This window comes from Protomyctophum parallelum (genome assembly GCF_964188405.1).
Source record: "Protomyctophum parallelum genome assembly, chromosome: 1".
In the NCBI taxonomy this organism is placed as follows: domain Eukaryota; kingdom Metazoa; phylum Chordata; class Actinopteri; order Myctophiformes; family Myctophidae; genus Protomyctophum; species Protomyctophum parallelum.
The window spans coordinates 57,891,423-57,914,305 of NC_139697.1; the positions used below are offsets into that span (position 1 = coordinate 57,891,423).

The 22,883-nt window shown below is 43.0% G+C and overlaps 1 protein-coding gene across 1 annotated transcript in view; it reads left to right on the forward strand.

The window, feature by feature from the left end:
• The window catches only part of mtus2a (microtubule associated tumor suppressor candidate 2a), a gene marked incomplete at both ends in the record, with an annotated part of 62,455 nt that overhangs the window by 32,086 nt on the left and 7,486 nt on the right, over positions 1 to 22,883 (forward strand). The window contains 6 exons of the mRNA XM_083791843.1: positions 872 to 1,036; positions 6,032 to 6,130; positions 13,496 to 13,683; positions 14,538 to 14,663; positions 20,820 to 20,886; positions 22,277 to 22,491. Of these exons, the coding sequence (XP_083647969.1) occupies positions 872 to 1,036; positions 6,032 to 6,130; positions 13,496 to 13,683; positions 14,538 to 14,663; positions 20,820 to 20,886; positions 22,277 to 22,491 (860 nt within the window). The remainder of the gene's footprint in view (positions 1 to 871; positions 1,037 to 6,031; positions 6,131 to 13,495; positions 13,684 to 14,537; positions 14,664 to 20,819; positions 20,887 to 22,276; positions 22,492 to 22,883) is intronic.

Sequence of the window (22,883 nt, forward strand, 5' to 3'; positions counted from 1 at the left end):
AGAACTTCAGACTCGTCAGGTTCCAAACTTCCATCCTCTTCCTCCCCACAGAACATCACGATACAATCTCTGGTGTGTGCGTGGGTATGTGTGCGTGCGTGTGTTCGTGCGTGCGCGTGTATGTTTCATTGTGCAGTACTCCAGGTTAACAGCGGGAAGATTGAGAGCAGCTGTAACTGACCCAGAGGTGAAACATTGTTTACAGCGCCAGTTAAACTGGCTGCACTGCAGACATAAAACAACCACACGCTTTACACAGAGTGGGTGTGTGGGAGGGGGGGAGGGGGGGGGGAGGGGGACGCTGACAGACAGAGAGAGAGTGAGAAAGGAACGGAATAGCTCCACTGTCTTCAAACTCTTTCACATACACTTGTAGGATGGACCAAAGTTTGTTAATAATAAATGTTAATTGTTAGTAAATTATAATAATAATTAAACGGACCGCCTTGTTGAGGGAATGAGGTGGAATTGGTTCGCAGAAAGGCGCAGCTGCTGTTTAGTACAGCTAAGGCATGATATGACTGCTGTGCCATGTACGAACTAACGCAGTGCTTAATTTTTATTTATTTGTTTTCCCTCCATCCATCCATCCATTAACGCATCAAAATCTACACACTTGAAATCCACAGCTGAGTACATTTATGTTTCAAGCTAATGTTTTAACTGGCATGAGATGATGTTTTCCCCCTTAAACCAGAGAGACAGATGTAGCCTATTTCTATATTATATATAGAGATATTTTTATATTATGCTGCTGCATGCAAATAAGCAATACGTATGTGAGGAATCTTTTAAATATGTAATTTTCAGTATTGCTATCAATTGCCCTACTCAATCATCTAATGTATCCCATTTCATGTGTTTGTTCCAGGTCTGAGCGTGAGTGAAGATCCTCCAGGTCACAGGGTCACCTCCAGCCTTCCAGCAGCAGAAGCCCAGAGAGGGCCACCCTCTCGTGGCACTAGCCTCCAGCCTCCCTCCACCCCAGCCCTGCACAGGCGCTACCTACCTGCCCAGCCAAGGAACTCCCCTGGAGGTCAGTGGTAGCACTTGAGCCCGCACATGCGATTGTAGCTGATGGTTAGATGGTGGTATGGAGAAAAAAAAAGATGCCCAGCCTTTACAGTATTGCATCTGAGAGAAGGTGCGTCAGGAGGTACAGCAGCTGTCTAGGAAGCTGAAGGTTTGCAGTTAGATCCCTCGCTCCTCTTGCCTTAGTGTTGAAGTGTCCTTGAGCAAGACACTAAACCCCCTACTGCCTCCTGAGGGCTGTTCAATAGTTGCCCACCGCTCCTAATAGTTAGCGATGGTTTATGTGCAAATATACCCCAACAACAACTAAAGGGGACACATTTATTTATTATTTTATTGTATCGGCCCACCCCCGTCCCGTCCTAGTCCCCTCAGGTCACAGGAAGTAGGGCAGCAGGAGTCATTAATGCTGAATGAGAAATACCTGCTCCACTTCTACTGATGTCTGCTGTCATCCTGGCAGACTGCATGACCTGCTCCGACTGCTATAGCCGTGAGCCATCTAGGGCTGCCTGGCTGCAACTATCCATTACAACGCGTCACAGTTTTATTGTAGATAGAAATACTAGAGGATTTAGTCTAGAGCAGGGAGGACCTGAGGACTGAGGAGAGATGAAGTAAAGTTGTGTTTCACAGCTTCCCTAGATCGCTTCATATACTGTTCCTTTGACAGCACTTTATTTTTTACACATTTTCTATTCTGTTGGATTCATGTTAATGTGTATATTCAAACATTTAATCACTTAAAACCTCAATACTCCACCTTTGGTTCTGTACTTGGTCTGCTCTTTTTCCCCTCAACACAGTTCACAAACCTCTGCACGGAATATAGCCAATCTACAAGCTCACAATGCACCGTGCAAGCTTGTAGAATGTTCCCCCAGAATAGGGATGCTATAGGGTTCAAGTGTATGTAAGGAAATACAGTAAGAGACAGTACTGTTGAAGACCCATAGTCTAGAGCAGGGGTTCTCAACGTTTTTTGGCTGGGGACCCACGGAAACGTTTTGGCCATGTCTCGTGACATTGGGTATTATCGCTTCGGTCTTTGTTTCTGTCTTCATCTTTCTGTTATTCTCTGTCTGCTATATATGTTGCAGCTACTGTATATGGTCTAGCTGTCTAGCAGACCACCTGTCCCGAAAAATCGATCATATACTGTACCTCTTGCCTTTGCATCGTCTACTTTTCATTGTTCCGTATACATTCATATTCGTTGTTTGGGCCATATTTTGCCTCAGTAGCGAACCACTCTGATCCGTAAATTCCAAAAATATTGGAATTAGATGATTTACAATTTCACAATTGCCTTTTCTGTATTTAAATCAATATTAGTTTTTTGTATAATGGATTACAAAGATTATTTTGATTAACTGTTGCACATGTGTGCGTGCCTGTGTGTGTGGACAGCAGAGATGTACTAACTAGACGGTAAACTCTTCTATATGTAACAGCTATGTCATGGGGCCCAGTAAGGAACCAGTGACACACACTGTGTGTGTGTGTGTGTGTGTGTGTGTGTGTGTGTGTGTGTGTGTGTGTTTCAGGTATGCAGACAGTTCCTGTCTGACTGTAGACGCGACTAGAGTTTATAATGAGCTGTCAATCCTGTCAATGTGTTACACACACATCCACATATAGAAGAGTTTACGTCTAGTATATCTCTGCTGTCCACACACACAGGCACGCACATGTGCACACGTGCACGCAAGCACGCGCGCGCGCACACACACACACACACACACACAATGTCTTAGCTCTCTGTCTCGCTCTCCCGCCACACGCATGCGTGTACACGCATACGTGCAATTTCACACTTGCCACACACATGCATCTATTTCAGTACCGATTTACTACACACAGATATTCTGAGCTGGTCTGTTAATTTAAGCCAGGTCACGTGACAGAGATAGTGTGGTGGTTCTCCACCATAACATCACCAGTGTTTTAAGTATAGAGTAAAGGGGAAGTTACGGCTGCTTAGAAAATGCCTGAACCATGTGAGCTAGCTTGTAGATCTGCTATTTTCACCAAATGTACTTTATTCTCGCTTTTTTTAGTTGATGGGTGTTTCCTATCAGGGAGATTCCCCTATTTTATAATTGACTAGTATATGACGTATCCAGTATTGGGACGCTATAGGGTTCATGTGGTCATTGTGGTTAAAGGAGAATTCCATACTAAAAGGCTTTCTTACCTTTCTTTGCAGTTGTTACGTCCCCATCAAAGAGGTCCAGGTGTTATTTTGTGCAAAAGCTCCTTATTGGCTATTTCCCCTACCATAAGCCCTAAATGAATTGCATTGAATTGAATGGGATGTATGGGGTGTTGTGCTAATTTGCTTATTTCCATCGCTCAAAATTATATATTTTTTGTATATATCCTCTCTTCATAATGTAAATAATAACCCAAGCGGCACAGTTTACTACTTATTTCGATGGAAATAAGTGAATTAGCACAACACCCCATACATCCCATTCAATGCAATGCAATTCATTTAGGGCTTATGGTAGGGGAAATAGCCAATAAGGAGCTTTTGCACAAAATAACACCTGGACCTCTTTGATGGGGACGTAACAACTACAAAGAAAGGTAAGAAAGCCTTTTAGTATGGAATTCTCCTTTAAGGCGTGGTGTGATGAGAAAAGGCTAATGAGAAAAGGTGATTATCTATCTAAGACTGATTTGTAATGACTGTCTGTCACAGTGTGCCACCAGATTATGTGCTGATGATATCTCCAGACATTTTTCACAGCACTGTCTGCACATAATATAGACTTGACTTGATTGTTTATTTGAGCTAACTCTTAACCACTGAAACCCTCTAGTGTTAGAGAAACACACTTTAAGTTACACCAAATGTCTTCGCCACAACTAGCTGTCTGTATTCTGTAATGAGTCGCTCAGAGAGGTTTAGTTGCTATAACCACAATCCTAGTCGCTCGCACGCACGCACGCACGCACACACACATACACACACATACACTATGCATCTGCATGCACACACATACAAGCTTATACGCAAGCATATGCACACACACACACACACACACACACACACACACACACACACACACACACACACACACACAGACATGACTCTCCGGGGTGATATGGGGGATTTGTTAAGGATCAGAGCCTTCTTTTCCATTACCGATCAAATTAGTGCCTCCTCCAGCCCTCTCTCTCTCCATTCTCTCGCTCTCCATTCTCTCGGTCTCCTCTCTCTCTCTCTCTCTCTCTCTCTCTCTCTCTCTCTCTCTCTCTCTCTCTCTCTCTCTCTCTCTCTCTCTCTCTCTCCCTTTTCACTCTCTCTTTCCCTCCCTCCCTTCAACTTCTGGAAAGTAACTTTTTTCTTTTCTTCTCTTTTATTTTCCATCTTCCATTCTACTTTGTTGCAAAGTCCCTATAGGTAAAGCCTTAACTTCCCATCCATTTCAAAGCAGGTTTCTACCCTCCCACCCACACACATACTCACCCCCATGCTGTGAGATCTCAATATGTCACATGGGAGCAGATGAGAAGGCAAGCACGGTTCGGGGGATTGTAAACAGGGTTGTGAATTCCCCATAGATGGTATCTCTCTGCATGGGGTGCCTGAATCCTAGTCTGTACCGGAGGGTTGTATCAGTGGTTTCCAACTGATATTACAGGACTGAGCGTGTGTGCACATTTCACAAACTAGCGGCTGCCTGCTGGGATCCGCTGGATTGCCACTTGTCACAAGTGTTGAGCTTGAAAACCCACCTTTTCAGACTCCATCATGGCCCATAGCACTTACCCCACCCCCTTAGATAGCATTTCTGTAGACTTAGATAGCATTTTATACAGACTTATAGCATGTTATGTACAGTAGACAGCACTATAATTGCATTGTATGTAGTCATAGCACGTCATAGTACATATGTATAGCATAGTAGTATATATGTATAGTCTATATGTATAGTTTCATTATATAGATATTCCACTGTTACTTTCTTAGCTTACGCATGTTTCATGATAAATGTTTTTATGTGATGTATTCCCATGCTTTTTTGTTCTTGCTTAACCCATTCTGACCGGGCACCCATTTTGGTGTCAGCATCATGTCGTGCTTTAGCTATTTAAAAATAGCAGATCTACAAGCTCATATCGCGCCACCGAGTGGCGTGATACGAGCTTGTAGGTCTGCTATTTTTTTATTTATCGAAGAACGACTGACATTTTTAGAATCTGATCTCAGGTCAGAATGGGTTCATCAGACCAGTGTGTGTGTCCGGCGGAAACCTCGTATGAATCTGATCTCAGGTCAGCTCATTGTAAATTGTAATTGTTTCTCCGTCTATCACAGCAGGTAGAAAGACAACGATGGAGAAAATGAAAGTGTAATGATAGAGAGAACATGTGGATGACATGACTTAGGGCAGAAATACAAATATATTGAAACTGACATTTAGAACCAGTAACCAGCCAACTTAACCTTGGTCAAATAATCGAGAAGCAAGTTTTTATATATATATATATCCTGGGATAGACTGGGTAATGTGAGACTTGTTTTGGGGACAAAATTACTCGGGAAAAGAAAAGTAAAATAAACGAATAACAAGTAACTACTGGTAGTTACTTTTGGCAGGGAGTAATAAGTTATAAATATTACTTTTTACTAAGTAACTATAGTAATAGGTAATATATTACAGTTTTTTGTAACTTTTCCAGACACTGTTCGTTGTACAACGGTGGTGCGCAAAAAAAAGCAATATTGATTTGAAGTCATATCGCCCAGACCAAACCTGACTTTAGCAAAGGTATCAGAGAGAGGGATTGGATTCTGGAGCCGAGGAGAGAGTCACCGTGAGATGAGGTTGAGATCGAAGGGCTTAGAATACAAACCTTCAATCTCAGCCTCATCTCACGGTCTTTTGCACTTCTTATCCATTTTGAAACCTGTTTATAATCCACATTGAATTTTGCTCATGCAAAGCATCCATTGATTGGTTGATTCTCCCGGTTTGATTGACAGTGGGCAGGAAGGAGTTCCAGCGGAGTTCAGAGGTCACCCGATCCCTCCCCTCCTCCCCCAAGAGGCTGGCCGTGGTCCCCCCCAAACCCCAGTCCCCAGGTGAGTCTCTCACCACTGTTGATTTGGACGGCAATGTTTTGTTTGGTTTTAGTCATATAGTCTTTTGAATAAAATGTCATTTAGTGAAAGTCTTTATGTTTGTGAAAGTCTACAAGCTCACAGCGCGTTGTGAGCTTGTAGATCTGCTTTTCAGAGCACAAAACCCAAGCGCAACCAAACAGAAACTGTTTGTATTTGTTGACGAAATTGTCAATATATATATATATACATATACTAGTCACCATAGCTTACGTTTTCATTTCAGTTTTTATTTTGTTCTCGTCAGTGAAAAAAGGGAATAGTCTACGAACATTTTCCGTCATACTTTTAGTCGACAAAATCAACACTGTCTCTCACTGTCTTTATCTCACACTCTATCTTGCTCCTCTTGTGCATTCTGTCAAATACGTACAGTCACTAACACATGTTGATTGATTGAATACTTGACTAGTACTTCATGAGCTCAGTTTGTAAAAGGTGCAGAGGTACAGTTATGTACAACAACACAAAAAGCTCTGAGGGCTTGTTTCCATTGTGGTCCTGTATTTTCAATTAATCAACACACTCTCTGACACTCAAAAGCATGCATGCACATACACATTACACACAGTTCCTCTCTGACGCTCACATGTATTTACACGCACATTTCAATTTCTTTATTCGAGTCCACATTTATAAAGTACATTATCAAGGAAACACATGTTTTTCAGTTGCTTCTGATATCCCACACACTTGAAACACCGTGTGTCCCAGTGCTTGCATCCAAACAAGCCCTAAATGTTCAGAATATAGGCAACACATGCACATGAACGTATTCACAGCCAACATTGGTCACTTCAGTCTGTCATATTACCAACACCTGGGAAAAGAAAAGAACATCATGGGTACAAAAAGCAGCTTCTCCTCCAAATAGACCGACTTCCTATAATGCAGGAGATTCTGATTGCCGTGTGTATGTTGCGAGCTGCTTTGCCTTACACTTAAGCCCTAACTACACCAAAGGGTCACCAGGCAACTCCTTGGGTCGAGCCTTTGGTGTGGTTTGGGCCATTGAATTCCATGCGTTGAATCACTAGGGCCAACGTGCAACAAGACATATCACACCGCAGGGACAACGCTAAAACCGTCTTGACCCTTTGGTGTGGTTAGGGCTTTAGACAACCCCATAATCCTCAAGCCTCTGACCACCAGCCTTTGGACATGGCCCAGGCTGCCAAATATAAAAACAATGAGCCGACACGTACTGTATATCCCAGTTGTATAATGGCCTGTACTGTACTAATGGTTGATATTTTACTTGTTTAGTAAGGAAAGCTTCCTCTAAACTTGAATCAAAAGCACAGCCAAAAACCTCTGTGCTTATAATGACATCTGGTGTATTTGCAGTTATATTTGCAAATGTGATTGGGTCATTGCATTGAAACATTTCTGGTTTCACACAGGAATTTTTGTGAAACACAACAGAGGAATCAAACATAGGCGACACATCTTTGGCAATAATGTTAACAATGCTGTCATGCCTGGCTATATAATGTACAGTCTGTTGTAAATATTACAGCTGTTTAATAAATGCAACAAAGACTCTATGGTCTGATGCTGTCCATGGTGTAGAGTAGACAGTACACACACACACACACACACACACACACACACACACACACACACACACACACACACACACACACACACACACACACACACACACACATTATACACACAATTGAATTAGGTAGTTTGGCTTTCATCATCAGTGTATTCCCTCAGGGGTGTTTTCTCTTGTCCCCTATCCATCAACCCATACTTCTACTCTAATCACTCCTGTCTGTATCCCCTAGTGTCCTATGGCCTCCCACCAACCCCCAAATTCAGCTTAACCCCCATCATCTTAGGCTCCCTATGAGCATCAACTGCCCTCTCAGTGGATGTGTGTCTCCTTTGATGTCCAATCTCTAATTCAGGGATATTTTCATTTATTCATTCTCAATCTCTAGCAGTTCAGTGGCTTGCTCAAGGACACTTTGACACTAAAAACGCTCTAATCTCTGTACACAATAAATATCCTCAGTATCAACTTATTATTTATCCAAACCTATCAAAGAGTGTATACAAATGTAACCCAATGGGCCCATGATAACGGTCCATTGGGTTACATTGATGCACTCTCAGAGTTAAATGAACATTCAGGAGTTTACAGTGTACAGCCCCTAGGGCTGCTGGGAAGGGGAAAAAAAACAATCCGGCCAAGATGCAATCAGCCACACGGTCAGCCAAGATTTCATGGCACAAAGCTGTCTTTCCTGAGGAGTGATCTCTTTTTAAGCAATCTAATCCTTTGCTTCAAGCCCCAGTAGTCTCTTGTCAAGGCTATTGTTACCCCGAACCTAGCTGTGCTCTCTGCATGCACCTTATGCTGCTGCCCACCTGTGATCAAAGCTCTCCTGTCCTCTCCAAGTCTTTCTGCCTCCGCTCTTTAAACACGTAAACCCTCCATGCTTAGTAAACACAACTTTAGCTACTTGTGCTCTGCATGTCTCCAAATAATTAATATATTGTTCTACTGTAACCGTACCGAATCTGGTCTTTTTCCATAGCACTCACTGGATTCACGTTTGACACCAAACATAATAGGACAGGGTGTGATTTGGCGACACGGCAATCAGAAGAACCTCACGGAAGACATGCATGTTCTCTGCATTTTGGTTCTTGGGCCAAACTGTGTTAACTTTTTGTTTGCATATTCTAAAAAATCTAAAGGCCCAAACGTGTAGGGATGATGATTGTTATTATTGATTATTATGGGATTGCAGTGCTGTCATTATAGCATGCAGGATACTATTGTCAATGAAGGTCATTTCCGGTCCATTTGTTTCCTAACTATTATCAGTCATTTAGCTGGTGGAAACAAATAAATTCCATAATAACATTACGGACAGATGATGAATGATACATGATGGAGATTGTCCTGCCCTCCAGCAGCTGAGCACTGGGTAGGAATCAGGGAAGAAGGATTGTTGTGCCACGGCCTGGAGGGAGTTATTCCACTTTGATGATCATCATCATCAACCTTTGCACCTCCGCCAACCATTCAGCGTCCGCAACCTGTGAGAGTGTAGAGACATTCGTACACTTACCACTGAGGATTCAGCAGAGTATATAAATGTATCAATAAACGTATCAAATGGGTTTCCGTGCACTCTGTGGCCTTAATGCATATCAAAGTCCTTCAAATTGAAAAGGTTGAGAATCACTGAACTAGACAATAGTGCTGAGGTCCTGATGTCACTCCCACTACCCCTTAGATGTGTAAAGTCCCCGCTGTGATTTGTTTCTTTTTGGAACACAGTTCTTATATGACGCAATCTAATATTTGCCTATGGGAATTCTAATACATAGGCTACAATTTACAATTTAGGCATTTAGCAGACGCTCTTGATCCAGAGCGACTTACATTTAAGCAAAAACAAAGCATGGCATACATCACATATATAAAAAGTCGTTATCATGTATCATGTATAAACTAAGAACGTAACAGTGGAGTATCTATGTCAACTATACATACTATACTATATTATATATTATACAATATACACAAAGTGCTATGACTACATAAAATGCAATTCTAGTACTGTCTACGTATACGAGCTATACATAAAGCTGACTCTGTGACCCAGGGGGATAGCACCCGGCCTCTAGCGGCACTGATGTCTGACTTTGGTGCTCTATTGCCGTGCAGTTTCCCATACAGATGTTGTGATATTAGAAGAAGTTTTTGAGGTAGTGGTATTATTTTACCCCCTATAGCTGTTGGATGCTCAGCACCTCCTTTCCTTCAGTGACCAAAGATAGGCCATCTTTCATGGCAGTCTAGAGTCTAGACTCTTCTCCCTATACGCAGTGATGAAATGATCTGCCCACTGCAGTGAGGAGGGCAGCAGGGACCTTTCCCCCATCTTAGTTTGTAGACTGAAAACATACGGTAGCCCTGCAAGCCACTTGTACATTTTTTCTCAGATCCCAAACCACCTGCATGTGTTTGTTTGTTTTGTGTTAACTATGAGAGCTACAAAAGGGAATGGATAAATTAGCACTCAAAATGTTTCAAACGCACACAATGAATACATCTTGTACAGGAGAAAATATCTATTTGACTACTCAAATCATATTTGCTTATTTTTGTATACGTTTTATTATTTTCTGCTCTTTTTCAATGCATAATGCTTTCCTCTCCTGTCTACCGTAGCTCACCTGCGGCTCCAATACCGACCTCACCAACATCTCTCTATCTTCTATTTTCCAGTTCTAAACGTTCCATTACCCATTACCCCCCACCCCCCCCCCCCCCCCCCCCCCCCCACACACACACACACACACACACACACACTCACTCACTTATAGATACTTGAAATTGTAGGATTGACGCTGACAATCATATACAGTACACTGTCAAAGTGGAAGCTCAGGAGTCTATACTGACACCATTGCCATCACTAACTCATCCATTTATTTACCCTCCCCCCTCCCCAGCCCTGTCACCAGTCCCCCGCATACCCATGCATGCTCTCATCACCTCTTCCCCTCTGCTGCTCACTCCTTCAACCACTCTGTCTCATCACCTCTTCCCCTCTCCTGCTCACTCCTTAAACCACTCTGTCTCATCACCTCTTCCCCTCTGCTGCTCACTCCTTCAACCACTCTGTCTCATCACCTCTTCCCCTCTGCTGCTCACTCCTTCAACCACTCTGTCTCATCACCTCTTCCCCTCTGCTGCTCACTCCTTCAACCACTCTGTCTCATCACCTCTTCCCCTCTGCTGCTCACTCCTTCAACCACTCTGTCTCATCACCTCTTCCCCTCTGCTGCTCACTCCTTCAACCACTCTGTCTCATCACCTCTTCCCCTCTGCTGCTCACTCCTTCAACCACTCTGTCTCATCACCTCTTCCCCTCTCCTGCTCACTCCTTCAACCACTCTGTCTCATCACCTCTTCCCCTCTGCTGCTCACTCCTTCAACCACTCTGTCTCATCACCTCTTCCCCTCTCCTGCTCACTCCTTCAACCACTCTGTCTCATCACCTCTTCCCCTCATGCTCACTCCTTCAACCACTCTTGTCTCATTATTTTCTTCACACTTCCACCCCTTCCTCGAATAGCCTTCATATTTGATGCCATGGCAAGTTACTTAATATTCCCCGCTCTGTCTAACCTTTACACTAGAAATTGGACGTGTGTGTGTGTGTGTGTGTGTGTGTGTGTGTGTGTGTGTGTGTGTGTGTGTGTGTGTGTGTGTGTGTGTGTGTGCGTGTGCGTGTGCGTGTACGAATGTGCGTGCTCCAAACACCCATTCATCTCTGTTCACTCCTCTTTCTCTATTTGAAACTGGCCGTGGTCATCCGTCTCTATTACACTTATAGAGGATTTCTCCATCTCTTCATCCTTGTGCTCTCTCTCTCTCTCTCTCTCTCTCTCTCTCTCTCTCTCTCTCTCTCTCGCTCCATCTCTCTTCTCTCTCTCTCTCTCTCGCTCCATCTCTCTCTCTCTCTCTCTCTCTCTCTCTCTCTCGCGCTCCATCTCTCTCTCTCTCTCTCTCTCTCTCTCTCTCTCTCTCTCTCTCTCTCTTCTCTCTCTCTCTCTCTCTCTCTCTCGCTCCATCTCTCTCTCTCTCTCTCTCTCTCTCTCTCTCTCTCTCTCTCTCTCTCTCTCTCTCTCTCTCTCTCTCTCTCTCTCTCTCTCTCTCCATCTCTCTCTCTCTCTCCATCTCTCTCTCTCGCTCCATCTCTCTCTCTCTCTCCATCTCTCTCTCTCGCTCCATCTCCCTCTCTCTCTCTCGCTCCATCTCTCTCTCTCTCTCTCTCTCTCTCTCTCTCTCGCACCATCTCTCTCTCGCTCCATCTCTCTCTCTCTCTCTCTCTCTCTCTCTCTCTCGCTCCATCTCTCCCTCCTCCATTCCTACTGAAGATGTGTTCTTTGTCTCTCACCCCTTCAGTCCTCCAAACACAACCCAACCCCTTCCCCTCACTCATTACCTGGGACTCAATACCCCCCCCCCCCCCCCAGCCCTGCGTTGTCATGGAGACCGGCCCGCATGGTTCAGCGGGCGAGAATTGATAGTTGAGGGAGGCTTATGGTGGTGCCGCAGTGCTTCTGTCGTTGTGTGTGTGTGTGTGTGTGTGTGTGTGTGTGTGTGTGTGTGCGTGCGTGTGTGTGTGTGCGCGTGTGCGTGCGTGCATTACATTATGTGTAAGGCCTATGTGTGCATGTGCCATAACGTGGTACTGTATCCGTATGTTCAGTGTTGGTTTAACTCTGAGAGCGTCCCATAACTTAATCGGTCCAATTGGGTCCATCCATACAGAAGTATCGTGGCGGTATATACTGCAATATTCTGTCTGTTGGTCTCTTTGTGCATGCATGTGTGACTGTAGTGAGCGAGTCACATATGTGCATGGCACCATGCAGTCCCTCTGCTGGTGTGTGATCAGCATACAGCACAAGGTGACACATTGAGAGGTTAATCGGCCTGCCTGTGTGTCACTTGCAGCCTAATGGCCGTCGCTCTCTCTCTGGAGAGAAATGTGTTTCTGATGTTGTGTTTGTCTGCCCTATACTACCGGACAAATTACCTTCATTATTAACGGAGCGAGCCAAATGCCTTTACGTTCAATGAGCTTGGCTTAGCAGCCCCCCCCCCCCCCCCCCCCCCCATTGCGTGTCGCTACCATTTCACGCTGTAATGACGTCTGTAGATCACCAGGCTGTCAGTGACAGTTCAATAGAAACTTGCTGTTGATCAGACTCATCAGGAGATTAGATATTCCATCACAGAGTGGCATCCTCTCTGCAAACAATTCAATTATCTCTCGCCCCTCATCCGTCAGATGTACACGTTCATTAGCTGTAGGTCGAGTCCGCATCCTTTTCTGCTGTAAGACTCATCAACGTAATCATTAGACTTCCACGTTGTCTTCTTCCACTTCCATTTAAAAACTGCTGCTCCGGCTAATTGACAATGCAGCCGCACCACATTAGCTCTGATGCAATCATTTTAAATAATTCAAGTTCATTGAAAATGTATGCCAACGTGGAACGTGTTTTGTTTACATATATTCCCATACTGTACGTTGGTGGAGGTCACCATGTTTGGCCAATTAGTGAAATAACCTGATGTACTGTCTCTCAGCCTGTATACACTCAGCCCGCCATAGTAGGCCTACATAACAGAACGCTGCCAAATGTCGTACACACACACACACACACACACACACACACACACACACCCACACACACACACACACACACACACACACACATGCCTTGCCCTAGAGTCATTCTAAACCCTAACTTCCTCCTTTCTTTGTCTCCTTCCAGTCCAGACACGGCATCGCCCGGCAGCCGCAGTACGGGGCTCAGTTCCCCCTGGCTCCCCGCGCCGTGTCGCCCCCTTCAGGCCACAGCAGGAACAGCAGGAGAACCTTCAGAGAGAGAAAGAAGAAGCCCAACAGAGGGAGAGAGAGAGGGAAGAAGGGGAGAGGGGAAAGGAGTTGCAGAGGGAGGAGGTGAGTCTATTGTTCCGGTGTACAGCACGTTATTGTTCTCTGATTTATTGTTGTTTATAGGTGCTGTGTGAAGCACCTCCTGGGAAAAGTGCTGTACAAAGGTGCACGTCGTTGAGCCACGCAGCTGTGTATTGATTGATTGATTGAAATATTTATTAACAGTTTGTAGAATTTACAGTACATTTTAAGCACAAACTCAATACAAAGACTGTCAACTGTGAGTGGACGACCCAATTAAGCATTACACTTGTTTACAACAGGGTCCACATTGTTCAATTCATCAAAACATTTAAAGACATACAAACATTTAGAGACATACAAATAGACATTTCTATGTAGCTAAATTCATCATATTGTAGCTAAATTCATCATATCACTTTGTTTAGACTTCTCAGCAACTTTTACTGGACAGAATGCTAGCCTTCAAGGTTAAAGGGCAAGACCACTTCGGTAGAGGTTTGGGTTGTATATACCTTGCCATGATGTAACTCCAACTATGGACAAAAATCTAAAATAATTGCTCCAGTGATTAGAAATTCTAAATATTTCTTTCATTAAAAATATGCTCCTCATTGACACTGTATGCAGAAACATCTCTCAAAGTCTCTCTTTTAGTATGGAAACAAACACAAACTAAGTTGATTCAGACTAGTATATAGAGAGCATCACCAAACCCTGTTTTCTCCGGATCCAGTTCTTCAAATAGTAAAATCAACAGGATGTTAACATTTTGTAATAAAAACAAACAATACAACTCAAACCTAAAAAAAAAGGTGGTCTTGTCCTGCCGACAGGTTGGGTCTACTGTATTGTATTGTATTTTGTATTGTATTGTATTGTATTGTATTGTACAGGTTGAGAGGCTGCAGGGACGCTGTGAACAGCAGGAAAGAGAGCTGACTTCTCTGAGAGAGGAGCTGAGGACAACTAACTTGGGTTTGGAAGCCTTCATCATCTCCACTCAGCACTACTGCCTCAAGGTAATCTTAATTAGTTCTTGTCGTTGGTGTCGGGCAGGGATGTGCAGAGAGTGTCAGATGTAGATCAGCTATTTTCAGGGCGCAATCCAGCAATCTTTAGCTAGTGGAGATGCGGTGTACAACAATGTATTTCTAAACAAATTTGTTCAACGCAAAATACTGTGTTCGCGTTCAGGAGACTTCGGAAACAAAGCAATTCCCCTGAATGCTGCCTTCCGGTATGGCTTGGAACGGAGTGGCATTTGCATTTCTTTCACCATAGTAAATGCCGCATTCGTGGTCTGGAAAGGGCAGTTGTTTTACAGACGGGTAAAATGTCCCTGGTGTAGGGCAGAAACCTTGTACGCCTATGTCCAAAGCTGTTACTTTGAAGTAAACGTGGGGGAAAGAACCTGTGTTCCAGTTGGTCCAATGTCAAATCTACAAGCTCACAACGTATCGCATCACAATGCGTTGTGAGTTTTTCGATCTGCTATTTTTGGCTGTGACGCCGTAGGCAGGATGACGAAGTATTTATTTAAAGAATAACATAACAAAGGTGAAACATGAAGATACGATGTCTCAGTACAGTGTGTTATTGGTGCACTCTAGCCAGCCTTTAACAAATTTGATTATAATAATCAAATTTGGAATATTATTCCCTCGAAGGGGACTGGAAATAGCTGACACATTAAGAACGTGGATTCAGTGTATGAATAGAATGATAAAAAGGACTCTTCAGCACAATCACACACAAGGGCATACAAGATGTAGATATACCCCCTTTAAGAAACATATGAGAGAAATCATGTTCCATTATGTGATATTTTCATTAAAAGCACCTATTACAGCCAAGGCCATAAACCCCCAAATATATTTTCGTTTAAACATATGTAAAGACATTCATCTGAAATGTATTTTTTTACCCTGAAAATACATTTCCATATTATATTTTGCATATATTTGGGGTAATATTTTAAATATGTTCTCCTGTGTGGTGTTTTATCATTTAAATGTGGACAAATAAACATTAAAATGAATATAACATGTTACTGCAGTCCCCCTTTCCGCACCCATCACTTGCAAATACACACAATGTACTGTGTATGCGTGGACAAATTTTGCCCATATGCACTCAGTCACGCACAGAAGCCAGGTGAGGTTCAAAGCATGGTCAATGAGCAGTTCTCCCACAAGGAAAATGTGTGCCACCATGTGATGGATGGATATAAACGATCTTGTCTTGAGGTTAGTTCTCACTCAGGAGGTTAGTACTCACTCAGACAGCTCTGCAGGTGTGGCTTGGTATTTAACTCCACTCCACACATATGAACAAACAATAACTCAAGTCGGACTTACTGTACAGTGCATGCATGTGAGTTTCTTTTAAACTATTGTGCAAAGCAGTATCCAAGATAATGCTGATTTAATATGATTTTTTTTTTCTTATAGTGATCATACAGACTCATGTACGGTAGCTCCATGCATGTGTAATGGTGACAGAATGTTTGCTTTTGTAAAGCAAAACGTATGGAAACGCTGTTCTAATGGACACCCCTCCACAGCACTGAAGACAAGGCAACACTCTTCCAGTGCTCTGTTTATGTACTGTTGGTCTTCAGTGTTTCAATCAATGTTATGATCTATTCTACTGCATGCATGTCATACACAGTTATTGTGGAAGAGTTGTACTGTGCTTTCATAGTGTATAGTGCCCTCTACTGTTGACATCCTTACATTGTTCTCTTTTGTCTCTGTACTGCCCCTTTGAAAAAAAAAATATATATATATTTGTTTTATATCCATTAGAAGAGGCTTTGTAACCATTATTGCCACCTATGAGAATAGCTTAATTTGAATGGTTGTTTAATTTAGCAGGAAAGACATTGCAGTGCATGCCAAAATGTCCCAGACCATCTGTGGAGTGACAGTGAGAATAAACAGGCTCCATCGTTTGAACAACAAGGTAGTCTTTTAAGTAGACTGATGGGAACATTGCCCAATTTCACGGATGATTAACGACTAAGTCACCAAATATACTATTAATTATAGAAAGATGCCGGGAGCAGATGTAATTTACAGTTCATTAGCTATGCGTGCTAAAAATAAACATGCATCTCTTGCAGAACTCGGCTGTCGGATAGTAACCATGGGCGGAGCTTGGGGGGGTTCAGGGGTTGCATTGCACCCCCTGGTGGCCGGGGTGAAATTGCTTCTTCTTTTTTTTTTAAGTAAAAAAAAAACAAGATTATTTTTATTTTAATAAAATTATAATAATTGTGAGAAACAAATCTGAAATCTGAATTCTATTATGTTTTGTTTTACAATACATTCATTTTATAGTAGTCATCATGTCACATTATTTTATCGCCCCGCCTGCCCCAGCAGAGCAGTCACAACCACCGTGTCCGGGCAGTTTGGACACAACAAACCCGCCGCCCCCCACCTCCATCAGTGGAGGTGGTGGATGGTGATCTTGGGGAAAAACACGGCTGTCTTACAGCAATTCCCCACAACGTTAATAGGAAAAAACAAACGTTAATTTTCCACCTTCTATTACGAGAAGCATGCGTGGATGGAATATTCCGTTTTAAAGGATGCAGTGTTTTGTTTTGCCTGCCGACACTTCCAGAATGACAGCAACATGGACTAATTTCGTAATACCGGCGTGAGTGCCTGGAGTAGACTGGGCTCGAAACTGGACAAACATGCGATATCCGATGCCCATAGTTGCATGATCACTTTAAAAAGAGTGCATCTTCACTCTTCAGGCTCTATTGCAGCTAAACTTTCAGAAAGTCACAAAGCTACTGTAGAGAAGAACAGGTTGTATCTGTCCAAAGTTGTTGATATTATTAGGCTATTGTCTAAACTTGGATTGACTTTCCGTGGACACAGGGAGGGGATAGATTCACAAACACGGGGCAATTTTCTTGAGATTCTTCTCTAAATATGATACTGGATTTGAAAGCATGCAGTCAAATAATTTTAATTCAACATCCCCAAATTTCCAGAACGAAATAATTGATATCTGTGCAAACTTGGTTTATGCAGATATTGCAGAATCCCTACAGGGGGTCATGCCTATGTTCCTCAGCCCTATGTTCCCTCACTATGAACATAGGCCTAGTATGTTCTCCCATTTAAAAACAGACCCTATGTTCCCTCAATCCGATAAGTGCAAGTGTAATAAATGTAATAGTGTAATAAGTATATTAGTGTAATAGTGTAATACGTATAATAGTGTAATAGTGTAATAAGAGTAGGCCTAATACAGACAGCATTTTTTTCCCAATGAAATTGCCATTAGATGGTACTATTTCCCCCCAAAACAGCTCGTCTTGTCTTTTTTTCTCATCTTTTTTCTCGTCTCGTCCTTTTTTCTCGTCTCACCACGCATCAAGGAAGCAGGCACGACAGCAATTAATCTTAATGTCTTTTAAGATCTAGGAAGAACCTGTTAAACAAGACAATACCAGCACTCACGGAACTGTCCTTAAAGGAACTTTATTGTTTCGATTTCCCAGAGTATAATTTTTCAGTTCCTTGTTCCTTGTATATATATTTTTTTTACCTTCCTTGTCTGGTTAAATGTGGTAATGTGTCAAAACGCTGAGTCAGACTTGTTGTTCACAGCGCACACCTGACAAAAGATATGAAATATTCAGACTGTACATGACATGACCAAGACATCTCCCTTCAGGATTTGTGACATGGGGTACCAGAGCTAAAGGAAACCCATATTACTAAAGTATGGCTTTCCCGGTGTATTGTGCAGGAGGCCATCCAGCTGGCTTATGCCAATACAGGGTTTCAGCCTCCTGAAGGCCTTAGGACCCAGGATGCTGCCATACCCTGCGTAGAGCAGGGTATGCTCTGCTGTGGGCCTCTGCTGGTAGAATCTAAAGCAGCAGCATAAAATATTTGCGAGGAAAACAAATAGGTCAAAATGGGCATATTGTTTTACAGCCCAATAAATCGTCTTCCATTGGCCTTCATTGAGTTGATTGATTGACAGCTGATATGACAAGCCTCTGTTACGGGTCTCAGGGCTGCTGAGTACCTCATTAATAAAACTGAACCTGAATAAACAGGGATAAAGACGGAGCAATGAGTGTTGCTTTTCTTTCCAGAATGTAACTGAGGGGAACCGGAAGCTGCACTCCCCCCAGAGAACAAACGTTCCGTCCTCACTGCATGTTACACTTTGCTAGTGTAATTAATTCACAGTATTAATTGTAAACCTTCATAAAACGAAATTATTAAATAATTAAACAGACTCTTAAAACACATCAAATTGGGTCACACTCTCCTGGTGCTGCAACACCTTTGTTGATTTACTCAACATTGGGGCTAATATGTCAGCCCCAGATAGTTCAATCACATTGGAAGTGGCTCGGAAGGCATCCTTTGGTTAGACATAAGGTTGGTGTGGGGTGCGTTAAGACGACCGGATTAAGGTTGGTGAGGGGTGCGTTAAGGGTTAGGTTAGGTTTAGGTGTGCTGTCCCGTGGGAAGTTAGGTTAGGGTGAGGGTTTGAGATAACATCGGTAGACAACTTGACTGCGTGTGCGTGCGTTTATCTTGATTTGTGAGTTCTCTTGGCACAGTACCATACAGTTATCCACTGTATACTGGCAGGTGGCCGTCCTGAGACAGGCATTATATGTGGCATAATGCATGGTCCAAGTATATTCCTTGTTTGGGATTTCAATAAATGGGTCTTATACAGTAAGTACAGTTGCAGTCCGAGAAAGGGACCCTTAGCTGCAAAGGTGAATGGTGAATTATTGCAGATGGCCTTTCAGAGGACAGTGTTACTTGGGGACATGAGGAGACAGGAAGTTCTACAGGCTAAACTAGTTTTGTTTGTCAACGTAGCTTAAATAGTTGGTGTCAGTTCATTAAGGTGTGTACTCTACTCATGCATGTCAGGATTTAAAAGCAATGTTTCACTGTTCACTGTTTCACTGTGTTGTTGTGGAGCATTTGCTATAACAAAGTAGATAGACTAGACCCCATGCAGTAGTGTCATTGCTGTAACTTGGTATCTGTAATGTGTTCTGTTGCTGCAGGGTGAACTACTGTATGGGTAGCATTATAGTATAATTGATGCCTTACAGGGGGCATATAGGGCTGAGGGAACATAGGCCTGAGGGAACATAGGGCTGAGGGAACATAGGCCTGAGGGAACTTGGGTACGGTCCCCATTACAGGATACTGGTTTCTTCAGTATTATGGCCGACGAGGCCAGGTCCTTTAAAACGGAACAATTGTCAATTTGTTTAAGATACGTTGAGCAGCTTGAAATCAAGGAGCGTTTTCTGTGTTTTATTGATTGCTCAGCATCTCGTGGTGCAGCTGCTATAGTGGACGCTATAAACACAGGACTGGAGATGGGTGGTTTAAAAAACATCCCAATTGTTGCTCAGAGTTATGACGGTGCCTCCGTAATGTCGGGTCACATTTCAGGCGTGCAGCAAAAAAAATGAAACCCTGTGCACACACACACACACACACACACACACACACACACACACACACACACACACACACACACACACACACACACACAGCACTACGGGGTTTCATTAGTACAGCAGGTAGTAGTGTGCTGCTGTACTACCTAAATAACAAAAAATGTAGGGGTTAGGGCATTGTATCGCTGGTCGCTCGCCAAGCTGTCGCACCCCCTGGCGTCTAGTTCAAGCTCCGCCTATGATAGTAACATATTTAGTTTTGCAGTTATTGAAGGAATAATAATATAATAAGAATAATATAAGAATATAAGAATAATAATATCTAAATCACCCACTTGTATTCATATTAATGAGGAATTAATTCACTGTTATGCTCTGGCAACTTTGCATGCAAGTTAAATGTATTTTGCCTGACCATCCAATTAATCATTTATATCCCTACTTCAGAGTGAGATGTCAACTAAAAAAACTTGAAAAAAAATGTATTTTGAAGGGAAAAAACACTACTGTACATCAACACTTAGCGATGCAGCTAATTAATGTTATGCAAAGCAGTTTGTTACTGTGTTGCTATGGTAGAAAACCTTGTGTGAACCGCCCCTGACTATGTGTCCATGATATGGTAAACTTGCTCATTAACCCACCTGTTTGATGCTTCATGGGTCATAATCACATCATGTATTTTGTCATTTTTCAGAATGAATACAGCGAAGAGCAGGAGAGGAGGTTGTCTGTGGAAATCCAGAGGATCAGAGATGAAGTGGGTGAGTCGACTCTAGATTGCTCTCTCGGCTCCAATCCGTGCATACACCAAGTGTCACAATGTGCAGAAGTTATGTTAAGCGCTTACAACATTCTAAAACATGTAAGAGTGACACATTGTGCAAATCGTGTCATGATCTGTAAAGAAAGAAAAGCAGGAGCGCTTCTTTTAGAAACTGCCCTTGGTTAAGGCAGTGGGTGCTCGGCTTTGAAAATAAGGACTGGCTTCCATGTTTAGCTTGTCTTTATTCTTGGTTTCTTGGTTGTTTACTTGATATGTATGTATTTTCTGCCTAGTTTCTGTAGTTTTATGTTCACATCTGCATCTTATAGCGGCAACAGGAGGGCGATTTTTGTAAAACACTTTTTTTAATACATCTCCTACAGATTTTGTCCAAACATCCCGCAAATCGGTATACACAATATCGCTATAGGCATGTGATCAAGACAGATCTGTCTGATTTTTTCATATTCCATCCTGATTGGTTAAGATTGGCGTGGAAGTTTTCAGGAGTGGCCCGTTTTGAGCAAAATGGCCTCAAATCATGAATGCAGCATCTGAATGCAGTGAAACATTTCTGGCCCACAATAAAGCTACCTGTGCCGCCAAATATCACATTCTTATTATAGTTAGTTATCATCTCCACCTGTCCATGTGCATTTATATGCCCCTGTGTTTTCTGTTCTTTGTCCATTCATAAATGTAAGTCTCTGTGTTCAGTTTTGCTCTTTGTGTATCCCTAGAACTTTATTCCACTCATATATTCCTACATCTTAAACTCCTAGTATATTCTTGGACTTTAAACTCTTATCATTCCTTGTTGTTTCCTCATGTGGGTTTAACCCATTCTGAACGGGCACCCATTTTGGTGTCAGCATCATGTTATGCTTTAGCTATTTAAAAAATAGCAGATCTACAAGCTCATATCGCGCCACCGAGTGGCGCGATACGAGCTTGTAGGTCTGCTATTTTTGAAAAATCGAAGACACTGAATCTGATCTCAGGTCAGAATGGGTTAATAATGAAACTGTCAGGATGTAATAGACATTTTTAGAATCTGATCTCAGGTCAGAATGGGTTAATAAAACCTATTGTATTTGACCTGCCCTATCTCTACCTCTGTACCGCTTCGGTCCGCCGTCAAGGGGAACAGAATAGCAGTTGTATAATGAATCAGACGTGGAGGCATTAGACATTAGCGCCATCAGCCAGTTTACATGGCTGTCTGCTTCTCCTCTGCAGAGACGCAGAGGATGAGTAGTGGAGGTTTTGGTGAATGCAGGATGACATTCTTTGAAGTCACTCTGACGCAGTGCTGTGGAATCACAGGGCGTGGCAGGGCACAGAATGATTATTATTTAGTAATGTGTGTGTGTGTGTGTTTGCGTCAGCGTGCAACGCAGTCCGATGGGAGAGGCTCCAGAGGGAGAAGACGGCGTTGGAGGCGGCCTTTGAGCGAGAGCTGCGGGAGCTGCAGCTGCAGCAGGAGGCGGAGCTGGCCGCGGTGGAGGAGGGGCTTAGGAAGTGTCACTCAGCGGAGACGGAACACCTGCGGGCGGAGCATCGCTCCGAAGTGGAGGAGCTGAGAACTCAGCAACAGGAACAGGTTAGGGTTATAGGTTGGAAAACTGACTTTTTATTTCATTTTATATATTGTATCTTCTTTGGGGGGCTTTTGCCTTTTATTGATAGATTAACAGTAGCTTGACAGGAAAGGGTGAGAGAGATTGGGGGGGAGAGGAGACACGCAGCAAAGGTCGTCGAGATTGGGACTCGAACCCGCGACACGCTGTCAGGCTATAGGTGCCTGGACCGCTAGGCTGGCCCATGCCGGAAAACGGACTATTTCTATGATAAATACAATGTACAATGTATCAAGGCATATAAGTCTCACTAGCCAGCGAGCCACTTAAAAAGTATTACTTTCCCCAGTAGACTATGGTGTGATTGTCCTCTTACTGCATTTACAGTGCAAATTAACGAGAATTAAAGAGAGGT